Source organism: Suncus etruscus, chromosome 20 (genome assembly GCF_024139225.1).
Source record: "Suncus etruscus isolate mSunEtr1 chromosome 20, mSunEtr1.pri.cur, whole genome shotgun sequence".
In the NCBI taxonomy this organism is placed as follows: Eukaryota; Metazoa; Chordata; class Mammalia; order Eulipotyphla; family Soricidae; genus Suncus; species Suncus etruscus.
Genome location: NC_064867.1, coordinates 2,573,155 through 2,594,140, shown reverse-complemented (window position 1 = coordinate 2,594,140; position 20,986 = coordinate 2,573,155). Strand labels below are relative to the sequence as shown.

Here is a 20,986-nt window from a genome sequence, read left to right as displayed (position 1 = left end):
ATAAAAAGAACAAAAACAAAATCCCCCCAAATGAAATAAACAAAAACAAACACAATCAATACCCACAGATGAAAACGAGCCTAATAAATAAACACCTAATAAAAACAACCAAGACCCATCCCCAAAAACCATGCTGATGCTGGGCCTGCGGGGGATGAAGAGACGGATGACAGCCCATAACGCGGAAAGGCTTCTGGAAGGGGCGGGACATCGAGCGGAAGCGGAAGCGGGCCGGGACCGGAAGTTGACGCCAGTCGCCATGGAGACGGAAGATGGCCGCCAGCGCTTGGCACCCAGGCCCGGGCCCGGCGCCTCCGAGGATGCTGCGGCCCCGGCCATGGCGGCGCGGCCGCGCTTCCTCCCGCCCCTGCGCGAGCCCCAGATGCTGCGGGTGCGGCCCACGTCCCTGCGCGCCCAGGACGCGTCGCTCCCGCTCTGGCGCGTCTTCCGCGGCCTGGGCGCCCCCGAGGCGGTCGGGGAGGAGCTGGGCGCCAGCCTGGTCCGGGCGCGGGGCAGCGAGGACCCGGGGCAGCGCAGGTTCGTGGAGGAGCTCAGGCAGGTGAGGCGACAGCTGGCACCCCCGGCGCCCACGGAAAAGCGGGGTGCGCCTCCTGATCGCCTCTGGCGCTGCATCCCAGGCATCCCTGGCAAAGCCTGAGCTTCTAGCAGCTGCCCCCTTCTCGGTACACCTCCATGTGTTGCACCGCAGGTCCCTTTGGTGCCCAAGGAAAAGCGGGGTCCTCTTGATGATCGCCTCTGGGCGCTGCTGCAAGGTGGCGACAGTCCCAGTTGCTTGCCTGAGCTGGTAGCAGCTGCCCCTTCCCTTCTCTGTGCACCCCCCATATGTTGCACCGCAGGTCCCCCTGGCGCCCAAGCAAAAGCGGGGTGCTCCTCCTGATCGCCTCTGGGCGCTGCTGCAAGGTGGCAATAGTCCCAGCTCCTTGCCCTGGTGGAAAAAGGCATCCCAGGCATCCCCTGGCAAAGCCTGAGCTTCTAGCAGCTGCCCCCTTCTCGGTGCACCTCCATGTATTGCACCGCAGGTCCCTTTGGTGCCCAAGGAAAAGCGGGGTCCTCCTCCTGATGGCCTTTGAGTGCTTTTGCAAGGTGGCTACAGTCCCAGCTGCTTGCCCCCCGTGGAAAAAGGCATCCCAGGCATCCCCTGGCAAAGCCTGAGCTTCTAGCAGCTGCCCCCTTTTCGCTGCACCTCCATGTGTTGCACCGCAGGTCCCCCTGGCGCCCATGAAAAAGCGGGGTGCTCCTCCTGATCGCCTCTGGGCGCTGCTGCAAGGTGGCGACAGTCCCAGCTGCTCGCCCTGGTGGAAAAAGGCATCCCTGGCATCCCCTGGCAAAGCCTGAGCTTCTAGCAGCTGCCCCTTCCCTTCTCCGTGCATCCCCACGTATTGCACCTCAGGTCCCCCTGGTGCCCGAGGAAAAGCGGGGTGCTACTGATAGGGCCCAGGGACGACGCCTCTGGGTGCTACTGCAAGGTGGCTACAGTCCAGTTGCTCGTCCTAGTGGAAAAAGGCATCACGGTCACCCTCTGGCAAAGCCTGAGCTGCTAGCAGCTGCCCCTTCCCTTCTCTGTGCACCCCCATGTGTTGCACCGCAGAGGCAACTGCCTGGGTGGAGTGTGAGGAGTGGGTCCACGGACGCACCTGACTTGAGTGTGCTGCAGTCTCTGGAACTGAGTGTGGCCTCTTTCTTTAGTGCTGACTGAAGGCTACTTTCCGAAAGGGACTCTCAGATGAGTGCTGTTCCCACCTGAGAAGGATTTCCATCCAAGGGACGTTTTGGACTTCTAAGATACAGCCTGCGTTAGGTAGCAACCCTTTGCAAACCAGGGTCGCATAGCCCCATGTCTCCGCAGACGGCAGATGTGTGCTCACTTGGACCTGGCATTTTAGAGTGTCAGGGTGGTGGCTTGCTGTGCTCTGAGGCCAGGAGCCGTTAAAACCATTGGGGCTCTGTCACTGAGTTTACTCTGCGACCTTATAATCATTGTCCTCCAATAGAGATGAGGGCCAGAAGGACTGGCTCACGATTTGAAGCTTACCACAAAGATTGGTGAGCGCAGTTAGAGAAATAACGACACCAACAACTATCATGACAGTGTCAGTGAGTGAGAGAAGTAGAATGTCTTGAATACAGGCAGGGGATGGGGGGAGGATAGAGATAGGGGACATTGGTGGTGGGAAAGTTGCACTGGTGAAGGGGGCGTGTTCTTTTCTATGACTGAAACCCAACCACACACTTGTTTGTAATCATGGTGCTTAAATAAAGATATTATTTTAGAAAAAAAATCATTGTCCTCAGTGAGTCTGCTTTCACCCCTGTTAGATGGGGTGAAGCAAGTGGGGAGTGTGTTCCGATACTCTGCTTTTGCACTTCATGATTCTGAATTGGGAGGGCAAAGCTCTGGGCTCTCACTCCATTTCTGAGCATTTGTATCTTTTTACCTGCCAGGTTCGAGAGCTCTATAAGCAGCGTCTAGAGGAGGTTGACATGTTGGAGAAACACATCATTCAGGCTCGGGCTCGAACCCTTGCAGAGAAGGAGCGGTGTGTGCAGCAGCTTGGGATAGAGACCCTGGGGTCCGTGGTGGAGATGCCACCAGGTGTGCGCTCCTTCTTCCTTTTTCTCTGCCTCTACCACACTCTTGCATTCACAGTCCTGTGCCCTTTCATGAGACCTATGATTCCATCTCCACAAACACTCTGTGTGCATGAAGGAGTGTGCTCTCACATAGCATATGGCCCTCAGATCTCAGGTGGGTAATGGTGCAAAACTCTCCTCAACCCAGTATCCAGTTCAAACCAGTCTTCTGTCCCATCCGGCCCTGACCAGGATCCTGGACAGGAAATCCTCTCGCAGATAATTGGTGTGCCTCTTATTGATTAATAGATTGTTTAGCTGTGCTCAGGGCTTACTCCTGGTTCTGTTCTCAGAGATCACCCTTGATGGTGCTCAGCGAACCATACGCAGTCCTGGGAATTGAACTCAGGTTGGCTACATGCCAAGGCACATGGGGTGTTTGGGTAGGAAGGCCATGTTTTTCTGCAGACAGATGAGCAGCTGAGAATTTCACAACAGTTTCCTCATAACTGCTAAGAAACCTCTAACTGGTGCTAGGTTAGTGGTTAGTGTAACAAGTCACAGTATTTGAAACCTTCAAGGTCTCTTTCATCCTATTTATTCCTAAAATTTATTTATTTATCTATTTTGGTTTTTGGGTCACACCTGGCAGCGCTCAGGGGTTACTCCTGGCTCTGCGCTCAGAAATCGCTCCTGGCAGGCTCAGGGGACCATATGGGATGCCGGGATTCGAACCACTGACCTTCCACATGAAGGCAAATGCTTTACCTCCATGCTATTTCTCCGGCCCCCCTAAAATTTATTTTTATTTTTTGGTTTCTGGGCCACACCCAGCGGTGCTCAGGGTTTACCCCTGGCTCTGAGCTTAAAAATCGCTCCTGGCAGGCTTGAGGGACTATATAGGTTGCTGGGGATAGAACCTGAGTTCGTTCTGGGTCGGCAGCATGCAAGGCAAATGCCCTACCGCTGTGCTATCTACTTTGGCCCCTTATTTATTCCTCAATTTTAAATCAAAATATTAATGTGTGTGGTTTAAAAGTATCAAATAGCACCTCTATATGGTCCCCCTAGTCACCAGGAATAATCCCTGAGCACTGCTTTGTGTGGCGTCCAAATAAAACAAACAGAACACTAAAAAACCAAGTAGTTTGGAAAATCTTAAAATATGCATATAGAGCCTCCACTTCTGTAATATAAGTTATTTTAAAATCCACTGAGGCCGGCGAGGTGGCGCTAGAGGTAAGGTGTCTGCCTTGCAAGCGCTAGCCAAGAAAGGACCACAGTTAGATCCCCTGGCATCCCATATGATCCCCCCAAGCCAGGGGCAATTTCTGAACGCTTAGCCAGGAGTTAACCCCTGAGCATTAAACGGGTGTGGCTCGAAAAACAAAAAATAAATAAATAAAAAAATAAAATCCACAAACTGTACAATATCAAGAGTGGACCATAATATAACTTGTGGATTTTAGGTAATAATGCTGTGTTACTGTTAAATCATCAACAGAAACAAACATTGCATTGTGGTAAGGGACAGTGATACCGGAGGCCTAAGATGAATGAGGCAGGAGTAATAGGACATCTCTGTTTTGCTACAAACCTAAAAAAATTGAAGGGCACTTGACTTACATGTGAATCATCTGGGTTTTATCCCTGAGACCACCTGAATCTTTTTAGGAGTGCAGATCCCTGAGTATGGCGCCAGGAGTAAGTCCTGAGCACATACAGGAGTGCCCCAACAACCCCCTGCCAAAATAGAAAAGTCTGTTGAAAAAAAAAAAGCTTCCAATTTCAGTACTCTGAGACCTGAGATGGCCCTTTCTACCTTTAATTCTCAGTACCTCTAAATAAAATGTCTTTGCTACCATTTCTTAGCTGATCAGCCATAAATATTAATAATAAATTTCTCAATGAAGAGAGATTTCTCTCTCTCAGTTGGTAGGTTGTCAGTTGGGGCCAGGGGTTGGCCAGTCTGTCTGAACTTGCCTGGCTAATATAACTTCAAGCTGCGGTCCAGTTTAATTTGATTCCTTGTTGCAGATTGACATTTGATCTGCTCTATGTAGATTCCTGTTGGGGTCTAAGATGAAAGAAAGAGAATTCTCTGAGGCAGAAAACCTGCCTTTAGGATGGCCAAGAGGGAAGGTCCAGCTGTGTATGGACATGTTCATCCCCTGCCAACATCTCTTTAGTCAAAGTACATTCTATGGCCAAAGTCAGGAATGAAGACACATACCACTTTAATAGCAAGAATAAAGGTGTGAGTTCAGAGAAAGCAGAAGGAACTCAATCTACCATGACTGGCTTAGTTCTAATTTATTATTGACCTCTCTGTGCTTAACACTATTTTTTTTTATTTTTGGTTTTTGGGCCACACCCAGCAGTACTCAGGGGTTACTCCTAGCTCTGTGCTCAGAAGTTGCTCCTGGCAGGCTCAGGGGACCACATGGGTTGCCGGGCATTGAACCAGGGAACCAGGGTCCATCCAGGTTGGCAGTGTGCAATGCAAACCCCCTACGGCTGTGCTATCACTCCAGCCCCCAGTGCTTAACATTTTTTAGCTTTTTTTTTTTTTGCTTTTGGGTCACATCTGCCAGCGCTCAAGGGGCTCGGGAAACCATATGGGATTCTGGGATTTGAACCACAGTCCTGTATGCAAGGCTATACCTCCATGTTATCTCTCCGGCCCCAACATTTTTTTAGCTTAAGTCATCCCACCACATAGTTCTGCTCAGCAGCTGACCTCTTAAAAGTGTCTGGTAAATACTTCCTGGGTAACTAGTTGCTTCCAATCTTCCAGTTCCTATAGGGTTCTGATGTGCTATATGGTTTAAACTCAAAAGGAGAAGAAAATGTGGCTGCAGGAGCCTCTGTCCATCTGACTTGACATCCTTTTGCCCTCCTCTGTAGGACAAGTTATTTTCCGGTGGTCCGTGGATAATGAACTGCTACAGAAGCATCATCTGATCTGCCCATATGACTATCATAGTGGCCCGGTGCCATTCTACTCTGCACCCAAAGGTGAGGATTCTCATGGAGTCCCTGAGCCTGTTAGGGAGTGTCTTCAGAATAAGACCACATTGGCCTCTGTTCCCTGTCATCTACTTCATAGATTGCTTCCCCACTTCCTTCCTTTTGATAGCAGTTGTGGTGGGAAGGGTCAAATCTGAGCCAATCACTTCCTTATTTGCTTCCTCACACCTTCCAGACAAAAGTTTCAACTTCTCCATGGATACATGATATTCTTGTCATTTGCCCAAGATCACAGAATAAGATAATAGTAAGAGCTATTGAATGAATCCAGAGAAGGATGTTCTGAAGACCTAAATAAGTAGGGGTGGAAGTTCCTAATAGAATTAGAACATGGACCTAAGCATTTACTCATTATCCCAATACAGAAAAGCATAATATTTCATTTTTAAGTGTAGCAGGACTGCTGGGTAGAATGCCAGAGAAATGTGTTAGGTGTTATGATATGTGTTCATAATGTTGGGCCAGCTTCAAAGCAAGAACTTCTTAAAATGAATGAATGGGTGAGTGAAGAGTGTGTGTGTGTGTGTGTGTGTGTGTGTGTGTGTGTGTGTGTGTGTGTGTGTGTGTGTGTGTGTGTGGTGGATGGGGATGGGGGCTAAACACAGGGAGGGAGGTTTTGGGGAAGAATTCCTATATGATTTCTATAGCCAGGCATCAGGGCCATCTTCAAAGCAAGAACTTCTTAGAATGAATGGGCGGGTGAAGTGTATGTGTGTTGCTGATGGGGATGGGGGATTAAACACAGGGAGGGAGGTTTGGGGAAGAATTCCTGTATGATTCCTATAGCTAAGCATTAGGATAGCCTAACAGTGCCAGACTCAGAAGATGAGCTCAACAGCAACTACAGTTGGTTGGTGGGATCTGGGGTATTGAGGCTAAGAAGGCGTTTCAGTACAGAGAAGTATTTAGATCTACAGAATTGTGGGCACTGGTGAAGTAAAAGTTTCAGTGACGGCCAGAGTGAGTAGGTAAGCAAGGCCAGATAAAGAGAACATAATTCAGTGTCATAGCATCCTGAGAGATTTGCTTCCCTCTGTTTGAAATGCACCATTCTGTGCAGATAATAAGGATGGAATTAATCTGCAGTAAAGATTTACTGGACATTGAGCTAAGGAATGTATGGTAGGACTAGTCTCATCGACTTTTTTCTAGCAGTAAAGGTTCTCATTTTATCTTTTGGGGGATGATCTTCTAGGAGGAATGAAGCCAATACCAACTTTTATTTTACAAGTAAATTTGTTGTAGGGACCACATCCAGTGGTGCTGGGGGTCACTAAGGCTATGCCTAGAGATTATGTTTCATTCCAGGGATGAAACACAGGTCCTCAAAGATGTGAGATCCTCAAAGATGTTCTTTACTACTTGAGTCAGATCCCTTGCCTCATATGAACTTTATAAAAAAAAAATAAGTCATATTCACTTATGGGGTACATGTATGTATGTGTGTGAGAGAGAGAGGAAGGGAGGGAGACAATGAGAGGTATACTTTGTTCAACAGCTGAACAAAACGTTAACACTCTAGTCAGCTGACTTTAACTCTGTCTCTGTCTGTCTGTCTCTCTCTTTTTCTCTCTTTCTGTAAAGATTGAATCCAGGGCTTCAACTGTGTGAAGCATGTGCTTTGTCAGCCGAGTCACATCCTGGCCTTTCAAAGTTCTACATCACAAGCACATCTAATAAGTTCCAATAATAATCTGTGTGCCAAAGAGCAGCTCCGTCAAACATAGTAAATTTAGGAAAAACAATAAAGTTAACTGTGACCTTATTGATTTTGTTTGATCGCCTCAGGAACGTCTCCACACCTTAGTATGGTAACTCCATTTGTTTCTTTGGTACTACAGAGAGTGCCACTCCTGGCTATACAAAAATGACATTTAGTTTCGAGAAGAAGTGTTCCTTCGTCAAGAAACAGCTGACCAAGAAGACTGAAGTTTCCCCTAAGAAGCTCTCTGAGAGTGACGAGGAGTCAGACAATACGATGAGCAGCTCTACAGAGGTCTTAGCATCTAAGGACAAAATCAGGCCCAAAGGAAAGGTCTTGGTTAGTGTTGAAGGCTATTTAGGGTAGTGGGCACAGGGGTGTGATTAAAGAGACTAAGTTCCAGAGGACACAAGGACTTGTGATGTTTCTGCAGTCAGGCAGAGTGGAGCAGGGATTGGCTGTCTGTGGCATATATGCTGAGCCAAGTTGTGAGCTCAGGTGGTTCCCTTTACCTGTCACTGATTCTCTACTTTCTTGTGTTCCAAAGAAAGCAAGTTTACCCAGTAATAAGAACTGGATGAAGCACCTGCGTATGCCTCAGAGAAGACTGGAGCGGCTTCTGCTGGCCCAAATGGAGGAGCGGAATGATTTTTTGAAAAACCCTCGATTTTTCCCTCCTAACACTCCACATGGAGGCAGGTCTCTCCTCTTTCCTCTCAAGGAATTGGCTCAGGAAGAATTCCAGAACACAGACCTAGACCAGAGGTACCTCTTTCCTTGGCTCATTCTTGGAATACGTGTTTCCTAGAGTGTAACCTGGAATGTGCAGGCTAGAAGCCTTAAGAAGGCCTAAGGTCTGGTCTGGCCTAAGGAGGTTTCTAAACATTCGAGGACTGGGTTGCCTGATTCGAAACAGAGCAGGGCTCCAAGGTGTCCCAGAGATTTGGCTTTGGGAATCCTCCTGAGTTCTGACTCTCTGCTTTTCTGCCTGCTAACTCCTAAAGAATGGGGGCGATTCATGAGGCTTTTTATTTGCACCAACTGGATAGATAACTCTGTGTTTCTTCCATTGACTTTGCAGTTTCTTGGATCATGAAATTGTTTAGAATTTGACCACAGGGGCTGGGGAAGTGACTCAGTGGTGAGCACTTACATGTATGAGGCCCTGGGTTTTCTTCTTTTTTGGGAGGGCCCCACACCCAGCAGTGCTCAGGGATTACTCCTGGCTCTGCCCTCAGAAGTCCTTTTGCAAGCTCGGGGATCATATAGGATGCCGGGAACCGGATTGGTGGGGGTCTGTCCAGGGTTGGCCATGTGGAAGGCAAACACCTTACCACTATGCTATTGCTCCGATCCCTGGGTTTCATTTTTGTCAGCACCAATTTTTTTCGGTTGTTTTTGGTCATATAAATAATTAGATAAACTATAATTTTCTTTCTCCTCTTTCTCTTTCTCTGATTCTCTGTCTCTGTCTGTCTGTCTCTCTCTCTCTCTCTCTCTTTGGTTTTTGGGCCACACCCAGTGATGCTCAGGGGTTACTCCTGGCTCTGCACTCAGAAATCTTCCCTGGTTTTGGGCTACCATATGGGATGCCGGGGATCAAACTGCAGTCCTTTGCTGGCTCAGCCACATGCAAGGCAAACGCCCTTCTGCTGCACCATTGCTCTGGCCCCTGGATTCATACTTTTTTTGTTTTTGTTTTTGTTTTTTTGGGTCACACCCAGCAGTGCTCAGGGGTTACTCCTGGCTTTATGCTCAGAAATCGCTCCTGGCAGGCACAGGGGACCATATGGGATGCCGGGATTTGAAACCACCGTCCTTCTACATGCAAGGCAAACGCCTTACCTCCAGGCTATCTCTCCGGCCCCTGGACTCATACTTTTAATGGACTCAAAACTATTTCCTTTATAGTAGGCCCCTCCTTGTGCTGTTTTATTTTTATTATTATTTTATTTTGGTTTTTGGGCCACACCCGGCAGTGCTCAGAGGTTACTCCTGGCGGTCTGCTCAGAAATAGCTCCTGGCAGGCACAGGGGACCATATGGGACACTGGGATTCGAACCAACCACCTTTGGTCCTGGATCGGCTGCTTGCAAGGCAAACGCCGCTGTGCTATCTCTCCGGGCCCGTGCTGCTTTATTTTAAGCAGAGATTTAAGGATGTGGTACTGCTCTCGCCCTGTCGTGCCAGGAACCACCAGCATGCTGGGTAGTGCCTGGGGACCTCCAGAGCCACATTCAGTGATGTTTGGGGCCTCCAGAACTGGGCCTAGTGATGCTTGAGAGTTTGGGTGCTGGGTATAGAACCAGGGTTGGTCATGTACAAGGCAAGTACCTTAACCTCTGTACTTTTCTCCAGCGCTGATTAAATTTCTTCTTGTTTGTTTGTTTGTTTGTTTTTGTTTTTGTTTTTGGGCCACACCTGTTTGATGCTCAGGGGTTACTCCTGGCTAAGTGCTCAGAAATTGCCCCTGGCTTGGGGGGACCATATGGGACGCCGGGGGTTCGAACTTTGGTCCTTCCTTGGCTAGCGCTTGCAAGGCAGACACCTTACCTCTAGCGCCACCTCGCCGGCCCCTGTTTGTTTGTTTTTATGGGGTTTTGGGGGGGCTACACCCAGTGACACTCAGGGGTTACTCCTGGCTATGTGCTCAGAAATTGCCCCTGGCTTTGGGGGATCATATGGGACACCAGGGTTCGAACCGAGGTCTGTCCTAGGTCAGCCTCATGCAAGGAAAATATCCTACTACTGTGCCCTGCCCCCCATTAACATTTCTTTATCAAACAAATTGAAATTTTGTTAGTAGTAGCAACCAGCAAAGACTAATATTTGCAACACAAAAGTGCACCTAATTTAAAAATTCATTTAACATGTTATGTAGCTTTCTAGGTTTTTGCTGTGAAATATGTAGTAGTTATGTATGTTTTCAAAGTATTTATTTTTGGGACTGTAGTGATAGCACAGCAGGTAGGGCATTTGTCTTGCATACAGCAGACCCAGGTTAGATCCCTGGCATCTCATATGGTTTCCCTGAGCCTACTAGGAGTGATTCCTGAGCGTGAAGCCAGGAGTAGAAACACTGAGCACTACGAGGTGTGATCCAAAAAAAAAAAAAAAAAACAACCACAAAAATATTTATTTCTACTGTAGAATCATCCTGTGATCTGTTTTAACAACGGCAATATCGATCAAAAGGCGTGTTGTGAAGGCCTGTGATAGCTTGCTTGACTATTTCTTTCTAATGAGGCGGTTCCTGGGTGCTAATTCTTGGCACAAAGGGCACCACAGACACTTTTCTTTTCATCTTTTCTCTGCTCTCCACAGCTGCGCTGATACCCCCGTGTTTCTAGCTAAACCGTCGATTGGATTTTTCACAGATTACGAAATTGGATCCATCTATGAGGTAGCGTACTTGTTTCTTTACAGTTCTCACTGCATCTGCTTTCTGATTTGTTAATAAATCTTTTTTTGTTTTTGTTTTTGTTTTTGGGCCACACTCGGTGGTGCTCAGGGGTTACTCCTGGCTGTCTGCTCAGAAATAGCTCCTGGCAGGCACGGGGGACCATATGGGACACCGGGATTCGAACCAACCACCTTTGGTGCTGGATCGGCTGCTTGCAAGGCAAACGCCGCTGTGCTATCTCTCTGGGCCCTTGTTAATAAATCTTACGGCCAGAAAGTCACTAGAGAAGCTGGACCAATAGCACAATAGACAGGTTATTTGTTCTGCACGGAGCTGATTCGGGTTCGAAACTAGGTATTCCAGATGATCCTCTGCGATTGCCCTGAGCTCAGAGTCGGGAGTAATCCCTGAATGCAGAGCCAGGAACAAACTCTAAACACTGCTGGATATGACTCAAAAATAAAAAAAATAAAATAAAAAAAAAGAAAGACAGTACAGTGGGTAAAGCTTTTGCCTGGGATACCACCAATTCAAGTTTGATTCCCAGCAGCCCATATGATTACTGAGCACTGCCAGCTGTGAGCCCTGAACACAGCCAGGTGTGTCCCCAAAGTAATAAATAGAAGAAAAATCTTTTTTTTTTTTTGGTTTGTTTGTTTTTGGGTCACACCCTGCGGTGCTTAGGGGTTACTCCTGGCTCTGTGCTCAGAAGTCACTCCTGGCAGGCTCGGAGGACCATATGGGATGCTGGGACTCGAACTGGGGTCCATCCTGTGTTGGCCAAGTGCAAAGCAAATGCCTTACTGCTGTGCTATCGCTCTGGCCCCTTTTTGTTTGTTTGTTTGTTTTCTGTCCATAACCATTGATGATCAGGTGTTACTTCTGGCTTTGCACTCAGGAATCACACCTGGCAGTGCTCAGGGGGCCCATAAAAAACCCCAAGCATCTAACCCAGTTCATAGCAGGCACCTTACTCACTATACTATCTCTTTGCCCCTGACCCAAAAAAATTTTATTATGAATTTTTTGTGTGTATGGTACTGGAGGTGGAACCCAGTGCCTCATACCTATGATGAGGCAAGTACTCTGCTATTGAGCTATCTCTCTGGTCCCTGTTACTGAGAAACCATACACGGAACTATAGAAAAAACTAATACCAGTCACTGCTTTATCAGTTATTTTCTTTCTTTCTTTTTTTGCCACACCCGGCAGTGCTCAGGGGTTACTCCTGACTGTCTGCTCAGAAATAGCTCCTGGCAGGCACGGGGGACCATATGGGATGCCAGGATTTGAACCAACCACCTTAGGTCCTGGGTCGGCTGCTTGCAAGGCAAACGCCACTGTGCTATCTCTCCGGCCCCTTATCAGTTATTTTCAATCTGCAAATCTACGTCATCTGTTCTCAATTCCCTGCTGGAACTTGTTTTTGTGTATCTGTGTGCATCAGCATACAGAGCATTTCAAGGAAAGTCCAGTCATCCTTTCATTCTTCATTTAAGACTGATGTACCCTAACAGATAAGGTCTTTGAAAAAATAACCCAGAAATGTTAACGATGAACCCAACTAATATTAACAAGAAATATCTATTCAGGTCTGACTTTGCTTCTCTTATGTCACCCCACCCCCATCTTCCTGTGTAATCTTACCTGATGGTAAGACCAGCCGTTTCTGGGAAAGGTCTTTGGTAGGTAACTAAAGGATTGCCACAGAGGCAGAAAGAGGATTCAGTGGGAGATTCAGAGAGGAGCAGCAGGAGACATGTCAGAAACAGGTTGAGATGTCAGGGCAGATGATGAGAGCCTGCTTAAAAGGTTAGCCTCGGTGGCTAGGGTGTATTACCAATAAAGCTTCATGTCTCCTGAAACCTGACTGCCTGTGGATCATTTCTTCACCGCTATTCTGAACTCTCAGACCCCCGGCTCGAGGGGTTTGCAGGCACGTGGCCTGGACCAGCTGAGAAAGGCCTCTCCATCCATCTCACCATCATCCACCTCCATCTAGGACTCAATAATTCATATGTTTTTCAACACTCTTATTAATTCTTTGTTTTGGTTTGGTTTTTGGGCCACACCTGGCGGCACTCAGGGGTTACTCCTGGCTATCTGCTCAGAAATCGCTCCTGGCAGGCATGGGGGGCCATATGGGATGCTGGGATTTGAACCGCCTTTGGCCCTGGGTCGGCCACTTGCAAGGCAAATGCCCTACCGCTGTGCTATGTTTCCAGCCCCATCCTCTTATTTATTTTTAAAAGGTGAATTTACCCTTTCTTCCATCTTTCCTTCCATCTTTTCTTCCTTCCTTGCCTTCTTCCTTCCCTCCCTCCCTTCTTCCCTCCCTCTATCTTTCCTTCCTCCCTTCCCTCCCTTCTTCCCTCCCTCCTTCCTTTCCTCCCTTCCTCTCTCTCCCTCCCTGTGCTCAGGGCTTACTCCTGGCTCTGTGCTCAGGGATCATTCCTGGTAGAGCTCAGGGTTTTCTTTTCTTTTCCCTTCTTTCTTCCTTCCTTACTCCCTCCCTCCCTCCCTCCCTCCCTCCCTCAAGTGCTCAAGGACTACCGACTTTATGTCCATTTGCTCCTGGAAGTGTTCAGTGGACTTCTGAATTTCATGCACTCAGTATTACATTCTCTCACTGTTTGAATCTGAATAAATTCACCGAGCTATTTTAAAAAGAACTGTGCCTCTTACAAACTGACCCACTTCTCCATATTGGAAGGAATATTTAACTGGCTGGAGTAGAAGTGCACTTTGGACCACCCCAAGATTTTCAACCAGGGAGTAAAGTATTCCTGCACCCTTCCCATTACTTGCAGTGGAGGATGAGTTATACGATGAGCTAAGACAAAAGGCTACACACCCTAGGTTGATCTGGCAGCAGACCGTCCGGGGTCTGAATGACAGCTATGTTACTAGGTGAGGGGGAGTACTAGAAAACCAAAAAGCAAGGTATCCTGCCTCATACAATTCTAACACATGTCCAAGAGATAGCATTGGGCATGTGGGAGAGGACTGATATGGATGCAGAATTGAAGGGCAGTTCCACAAAGATCTTTCACAAAGCCCTATGCTTAATTCATAGGAAAAAATAACAGATGCAGTACAAATTCAGGTGAGAGGAAAAGAGACCCAGTAATATCTGATAAAAGGCAGTTTACCTTTGAAAATACCAACGAAGTTTATACCCCATCAGGGAGAGAGAAAACATTTTGGCTTATATGACAGCATGCCATTTCACATTAGGCACATTTAAACACCTTGAGGCCTACACAGTACAGAGGCAGGCTAGAGGACCAGGCTATCCACTCAGAGAATATAGAGCCCCACCGAACCATGTGGTTTTGAGGCTACCACCTGGACCTTAAGCAAGAAATTGTCACTCTGTTGGGTTTTGGAGAAACTGGAGAAATAGGACAGCCCAGACCTCATCCAGACCTGAGCTGGATGTTATGATTGGAGAAAATCCTGCCACTTTCACAGGGATTACAGGACCCTTCTTCATCCTGCCCTCTGGAGACCACCACCCAGACCTAGCTCACAAGGCAAAGAGATCATTGCGCAAGAGATTGCCCCAATAACTAACCAGTATCTGGAAACTGAGCAGGGGCCAACCCAAGGCCCCACAAAATCAGAGCCCCAACTCATGCAGACTTACAGCCATTGTTTGCTGCAACCCACCACTGCAGGAAGTGTGGCCTTCAATATCTCCAGCTTGACACTGTCACAAGAACACCAGCTCAATGTTCCAACACATTGAAGTCCCGAGTAATGGGACCAATTCCACCAGGCATTGTAGGCCTATGCTTATGAAGAAGCAGTATAACTATTAAAAGCATCAATGTAGGGGCTGGGCGGTGGCGCTAAAGGTAAGGTGCCTGCCTTGCCTGCGCTAGCTTTGGACGGACCGCGGTTCGATCCCCGATCCCCCGGTGTCCCATATGGTCCCCCAAGCCAGGAGCAACTTCTGAGCGCGTAGCCAGGAGTAACCCCTGAGCGTTACCGGGTGTGGCCCAAAAACCAAAAAAAAAAAAAAAAGGCATCAATGTACATGTAGTGAAAATAGTTGGATCACAGTACCAACATTTTGGTGATGAAAGTGATCACATTGCCCAACTCGTACTTCTTCAGTGGCTCTCCAGTCACCCGAAGATTGGAGGTTTGGGTAGCACTAACTCCCTCGCACCCACTGCGGTTCCCCTAGCAGTCTTCACCTATCATCTTTCAAGAAACGTGTACCTACTAATAATTGTAGAGCTACATGGAAAGAATTTACAAGAATGATTGACATAGGTGCCAATGTTTCCACCATCTCTTCCCTTAGTTGGGCCTACAGGGGATATACTATGGCTTGTGAGGAGTAGGCACTCTGCCTCCTTCTATCACCAGAGTAGTAGATGACTGAAAAGCATTGGCCCTGAAGGGAATATAACCACATTTGAGTCTTTTTTTTTTTTTGAGTCTTTTTTAAATTTTATTCAGGGGTCAATCCTGGTTTCTGCACTCAGAAATCACCCCTGGCAGTCTGGGGGATCATATGGGATGCTGGTCCCTCCCAGGTCAGCCACATGCAAGGCAAACACCCTGCCGCTGTGCTCTCTCTAGCCCCCCAGGTTGAGTCTTTTTTTTTTTTTTTTTTTTTTGGTTTTTGGGCCACACCCGGTAACGCTCAGGGGTTACTCCTGGCTATGCACTCAGAAGTTGCTCCTGGCTTGGGGGACCATATGGGACGCTGGGGGATCGAACCGCGGTCTGTCCAAGGCTAGTGCAGGCAAGGCAGGTACCTTACCTTTAGCGCCACCGCCCGGCCCCTGTTGAGTCTTATTAGCTCCCTTGCCCTCAGTATATGGGTTGAGGTCTACATGAGCAATGATGCACTCATTACAATTCCTCCTCTAGCTGCTTCTCTAGCCCATAATTCAGAGGACACACATTTTTAAATCAGATCCACTCTGGTACAGCACGACCACCACTCCGCATTCAGTGCAAGTCTAACTATCCTTTGTGGACAGCATAGTGTCCTCTTTTATTTTATTTGGTTTTTGGGTCACACCCGGCAGCGCTCAGGGGCTACTCCTGGCTCTGGGCTCAGAAATTGCTCCTGGCAGGCTTGGGGGACCATATGGGATGCCGGGATTCAAACCACCATCCTTCTACATGCAGGGCAAGCAGCCCTACCTCCATACTATCTCTCCGGCCCATAGTGTCCTCTTGATGAAGTAAAGCTAAGGGCACTTATAAATTTAGCAGAGGAACAACTTAAGTTGGGACATATTGAAACATCATTTTCAGAATGGAATTCTATTTTTATATTACAAAAAGAAATCGGGCAAATGACGACTATTCATTGACTTGTGAAATGTAACTGCTGCCTCGGTTCCAATAGGAGCCTTCCAACCTGGTCTTCCCTCTCCTGCAGCAAATCCTAAAGATTGGCCACTGGTTGTAATAGATATTAAGGACTGCTTCTATAATATGTCTATCACACAGATAACTGCAAATGCTTTGCTTTTTGCATTCCTTCTTTTCATTGTAAGGCACCTATGCACCGGTTTCAGTGGACTGTTTTACCCCAGGGAATGATCAACTCACTATGTGTCAATATTTTCTCAATATAGATGTACATCCTTCTCATTCAAGATTTTCTCATGCTTACATTATCCACTACATGGACGATATTATGATAGTGTGTTCTAGTGAGAGGATCCTTTGTTTGTTTATTGTTTTTGGGTCACACCCGGTGGCACTCAGGGGACCATATGTGTGCCAGGATTCAAACCATCTTCCGAGCTAGATCAGTTGCATGCAAGGCAAAGGCCCTACTGCTGTGCTCTCTCTCCAGCCTGAGAGGAAGATTTAAAGATTATATGAAGATATAATGACATGCTTACTGGAAGCTGGATTACAGTTGCAAAAGAAAAAATTCAATGCTGTCCCATATGAATATTTGGGTTATGTTCTTGAGTACACTACTGTACATCCTCAGAAAGTTTCCACCTACTGGAAATAACTCAAAATACTCAATGGTTTTCCAGGAATTGGATTCTTTCCTTTCTTGGTATTCCTAAATCAGAATTTAGCCACTTGTTTCTCACTCTAGAAGGAGCGTCTGTCCTGGATAATCCAAGACAACTAACTAGAAGCTCAGAAGGAATTGGAGTTTTTTTATGGATCACCGCCAAAATTTCTTTTTTTTTTTTTTTTTATCCCTGGAGAAAAACTACGGTTATTACTTTTTGCTACATTGCAGCCATCAACCACTAAGATTGTCCAATTATTAGGATTTATTTACACAATAAACAACCTTGCATATTTGGAATTAATAACTGCTCTAATAACTAAAGAGACTGCAAGTGCATACTTTATTGGTATATGATCCCCACATCATTGTGCTACTCATTTCTAAGAAGAAAATTGACTAAATATTACCTCTCAGTGATGTTATTCAAAGAGCTTTGGCTGATTTCTCAGGAGAGCTTTCCTCTCACTACCTGGCGGGAAAAACTTGGGAATTTTTCAGAAGGACTCAATTTGTAATCTCTTCATCATTTATTCCACTTCTATGCCCAATGTCTCTGGGTGCCAAACTATCAGGGCCAATTAAAACCCCAATGAGAAAGGGTCAAAAATAGAGTTTCATTAAGGGAGAGGCAAATCAGAGAGCCCAGGGTCTGGGTGGGGGGGGGGGAGAGAGAGAGAGAGAGAGAGAAGAAAGAAGAAAAGGAAGGGAAGGGGGAAGGAGGGAAGGGGGGAAGGAAAGGAGGGAGGAAGGGGAGGAAGGAGAGAGGAAAGAAGGAAGGAAGATGGGAGGGAGGAAGGAAAGAAAGAAAGAAAAGAGAAAAAAGGAGAAAAGATAGAGCAAGAAAGGAAAAAATTAATGAAAAAGAACAAAAGAAAGAAAAAAGAAAGGAAGGAAAGAAGGAAGGAAGGAAAGAAGAAAGGAAGGAAGAAAAGAAAGAGAAAATTTTTCCACCCCGTGTGTGAACCATAGTGTGAAACAAAATCAAACCATATAAAAAAAAAGTCTGCAGGCAGGGCCAGAGAGATAGCATGGAGGTAGAGCATTTGCCTTACATGCAGAAGGACAGTGGTTCGAATCCTGGCATCCCATTGGGTCCCCAGAGCCTGCCAGGATCGATTTCTGAGCGTAGAGTCAGGAGTAGCCCCTGAGCGCTGCCAGGTGTGACCTCCCAAAAAATGTGTGTAGGCATTCATTTATGTAGTGATTTTTCCAATGTATGAAAGGCTTCATCTGCATTCCAACAGTTTTTTTTACATTTCTTTTTTAGGCACAGTGTGGTTTCCCAAACTGGTAATGGTAGGGTTTCACACATGAAACGGCTCAGCACCACACCCTCCACCAGAGTGTCCTCTTCCCGCCATCATTGTCCCAGTATCCCCTCCATTCTAATTGCGCTCCCCATTCCCACCCACCCCACCCCCTTGCTAAGGGTCCTACTGAAGACACTTCTCAGTTTCTGTACTTGTGGGGATTTGTTTCCTTACTCTGTTTCTTTATATCCCACATAAGGAGAGAGATAGCTGTGTGTGTGTGTGTGTGTGTGTGTGTGTGTGTGTGTGTGTGTGTGTGTGTGTTCCTGACTCTGTGCTCAGAAATTGCTCCTGGCAGGCTTGGGGGACCATCTGGGATGTCGGGATTGAACTTGGGTCAGTCCTGGGTCAGCCACGTGCAAGGCAACACAATACTGCTGAGCTCTCGCTCTGGCCCCAAGAGGGAGCATTTTTAATCTGTCCCTCTTTTTCTACTTCACTCAGCATGATACTCTCCAGGTCCACCCTTGTGGCAGCCAAGTACACGTTGTCATCTTTCCTTATAGCCGAATTGTATTTCACTGTGTATATGTACCATGATTTCTTTATCCAGTCGTCTGTTCTTGCACATGAGTGGTTCTCAGATTTTGGCTCTGGTGAATGGTTCTGGCACATTGTCTCTTCTGAATAATTTTGGGGTCTTTGAGGTTGCTGCCTAGAAGTTGAATTGTTGGTTCAAATGGAAGTCCAATTTCTAGGGTTTTTTTTTTCTTGAGAAGTTTCCATATTGTTTTCCAAAATGACTGGACCAGTTGACATTTCCAGCAGCAGTCAGTGAGGATCCCTTTTCTCCCATATCTCCTTTGACAAAGGTTTTATTTTCCTTTGTGATGTATACCAGTCTCAGTGATGTGAGGTAATAATATCTTATTTTTATTTGTGTTTCCCTGATGATAACTGATGTAGAACATTTTTCATACACCTTTTGTCCATCTACATGTCTTCTTTGAGAAAGTTCTGTTCATCTCTTACCTCCATTTATTTATTTTTTATTTTTATTTCTTTATTGGTTTTTGAGTTACACTCAGCAGCGCTCAGGGGTCACTCTGACTGCGCTCAGAAATCGCTCCTGGCAGGCTCGGGGGACTATATGGGATGCTGGGAATCGAACTACAGTCAGTCCTGGGTCAGCTGCATGCAAGGCAAACTACACTACTGCTCTGCTATCCCTCCGGTCTGCCCCTCCCCCATTTATTGAAGTCATATTTTTTTGTAAACTTATACCATACTTTATATATCTTGAATATCAACCCTGTGCCAGATGAGTGTTGGGCAAATATTCTTTCCTGGTTTGTGTGGAGTCTTTTTATTCTGTTTTGTTGCCAAACCTGACAGTGTTCAGGGCTAACTCCTGGTTTTACACTTGGGGATCACTCTTGGCAGGCTCCGAGGGCCATAGGAGGGGCCATGGATATTAAACCCAGGTTGATTGCATGCAAGACAAGTGCCTTACTTACTGTACTATCACTCCTGTCTCTGTTGTTGTTGTTGTTGTTGTTATTGTTGTTCTGGTTTTCATCTCTCTCTCTCTCTCTCTCTCTCTCTCTCTCTCTCTCTCTCTCTCTCTTTTTTGATTTTTGGGCCACACCCGGCTATGCTCAGGGATTACTCCTTAGGTCCTGGATCTGCTGCTTGCAAGGCAAATGCCACTGTGCTTTCTCTCTGGCCCCTCATCTCTTTTTTTGTTACAGAATGTCATAGTTTGATATAGTACCTTTTGTGTGTGTGTGTGTGGTTTTTGGGTCACACCTGGCAGTGCTCAGGGGTTATTCCTGGCTCCAGGCTCAGAAATTGCTCCTGGTAGGCACGGGGGACCATAGGGGACGCCGGGATTCAAACCAATGACCTCCTGCATGAAAGGCAAATGCCTTACCTCCATGCTATCTCTCCGGCCCCATAGTACCTTATTTTATCTTTTTTTTTTTTTTTTTTTTTTTTTTTTTTTTTTTTTTTTTTTTTGGCTGTCTGCTCAGAAATAGCTCCTGGCAGGCACGGGGACCATATGGGACACCAGGATTTGAACCAACCACCTTTGGTCCTGGATCGGCTGCTTGCAAGGCAAACGCCGCTGTGCTTTCTCTCTGGGCCCTTATTTTATCTTTACTTCTGCGTCTGCATTTTTTTTTTTTTTTTGGTTTTTAGGCCACACCCAGCGGTGCTCAGGGGATACTCCTGGCTGTCTGCTCAGAAATAGCTCCTGGCAGGCACGGGGGACCCTATGGGACACCGGGATTCGAACCAACCACCTTTGGTCCTGGATCGGCTGCTTGCAAGGCAAACGCCGCTGTGCTATCTCTCCAGGCCCGCGTCTGCATTTTTAATGCTTCCTATCTTTTTTTCCTTTTTCTTTTTTTAATTTTATCTTAAGCTGGATGATTAACAAAAACATGATTTTTTGTTTTATATTTGTACATTTTTCCCAAGGTGACACTTGATAGAGTAGAATAAAAAAATCAGGGCATGAAGATCAGAGAGATAATCCAGTGTTAAGATACAAACCTGGTATGTAGCTGGCCCTATGTGATCCCTCTACCACATACCCTGCAGCCATCACCAGAAGCAGAGCTCTGCGAGGATGGCCTGAGTAGCCCTGCACTGATGGGCCTGAGCAACTCTGCAGCCTTGAACCCTCACATTAACTGCCTTCTTGGTAGGCTAAGAATTATTGGGAGGGTTCCCTTGGCCTCCTGAGTAGGTTTGCTCTTCCTCCCCACCAAAAAAGGACATGTGGAGCTCTTCTCCTCTAGGTGCAGTATGTGAGTTCCAAGCCTGTCTCCTTGGCATCTCTCAATCTGAAGGAGGGAGAAGAGTTGCCAGCGTTTAGTAGGGGTTAGATAGTTGGAGTAACTAACAGTAAGGGGCTCACTGAGACTCCTGGTACACAGACACCCACAGGGCCTTCAACTGGGCCCAGGGGAAGGAGTGAGCCCAAGGGC

General features: G+C 46.8%; 1 protein-coding gene across 1 annotated transcript in view; it reads left to right on the top strand.

The window, feature by feature from the left end:
- Positions 1 to 272: 272 nt before the first annotated feature.
- Positions 273 to 20,986, top strand: part of DLEC1 (DLEC1 cilia and flagella associated protein) — a 52,771-nt gene continuing 32,057 nt past the window's right edge. Inside the window, exons 1-6 of the mRNA XM_049766449.1 lie at positions 273 to 559; positions 2,464 to 2,614; positions 5,500 to 5,610; positions 7,464 to 7,663; positions 7,872 to 8,089; positions 10,649 to 10,727. Coding sequence (XP_049622406.1) covers positions 338 to 559; positions 2,464 to 2,614; positions 5,500 to 5,610; positions 7,464 to 7,663; positions 7,872 to 8,089; positions 10,649 to 10,727 — 981 coding nt within the window. The 5' untranslated portion in view covers positions 273 to 337. The remainder of the gene's footprint in view (positions 560 to 2,463; positions 2,615 to 5,499; positions 5,611 to 7,463; positions 7,664 to 7,871; positions 8,090 to 10,648; positions 10,728 to 20,986) is intronic.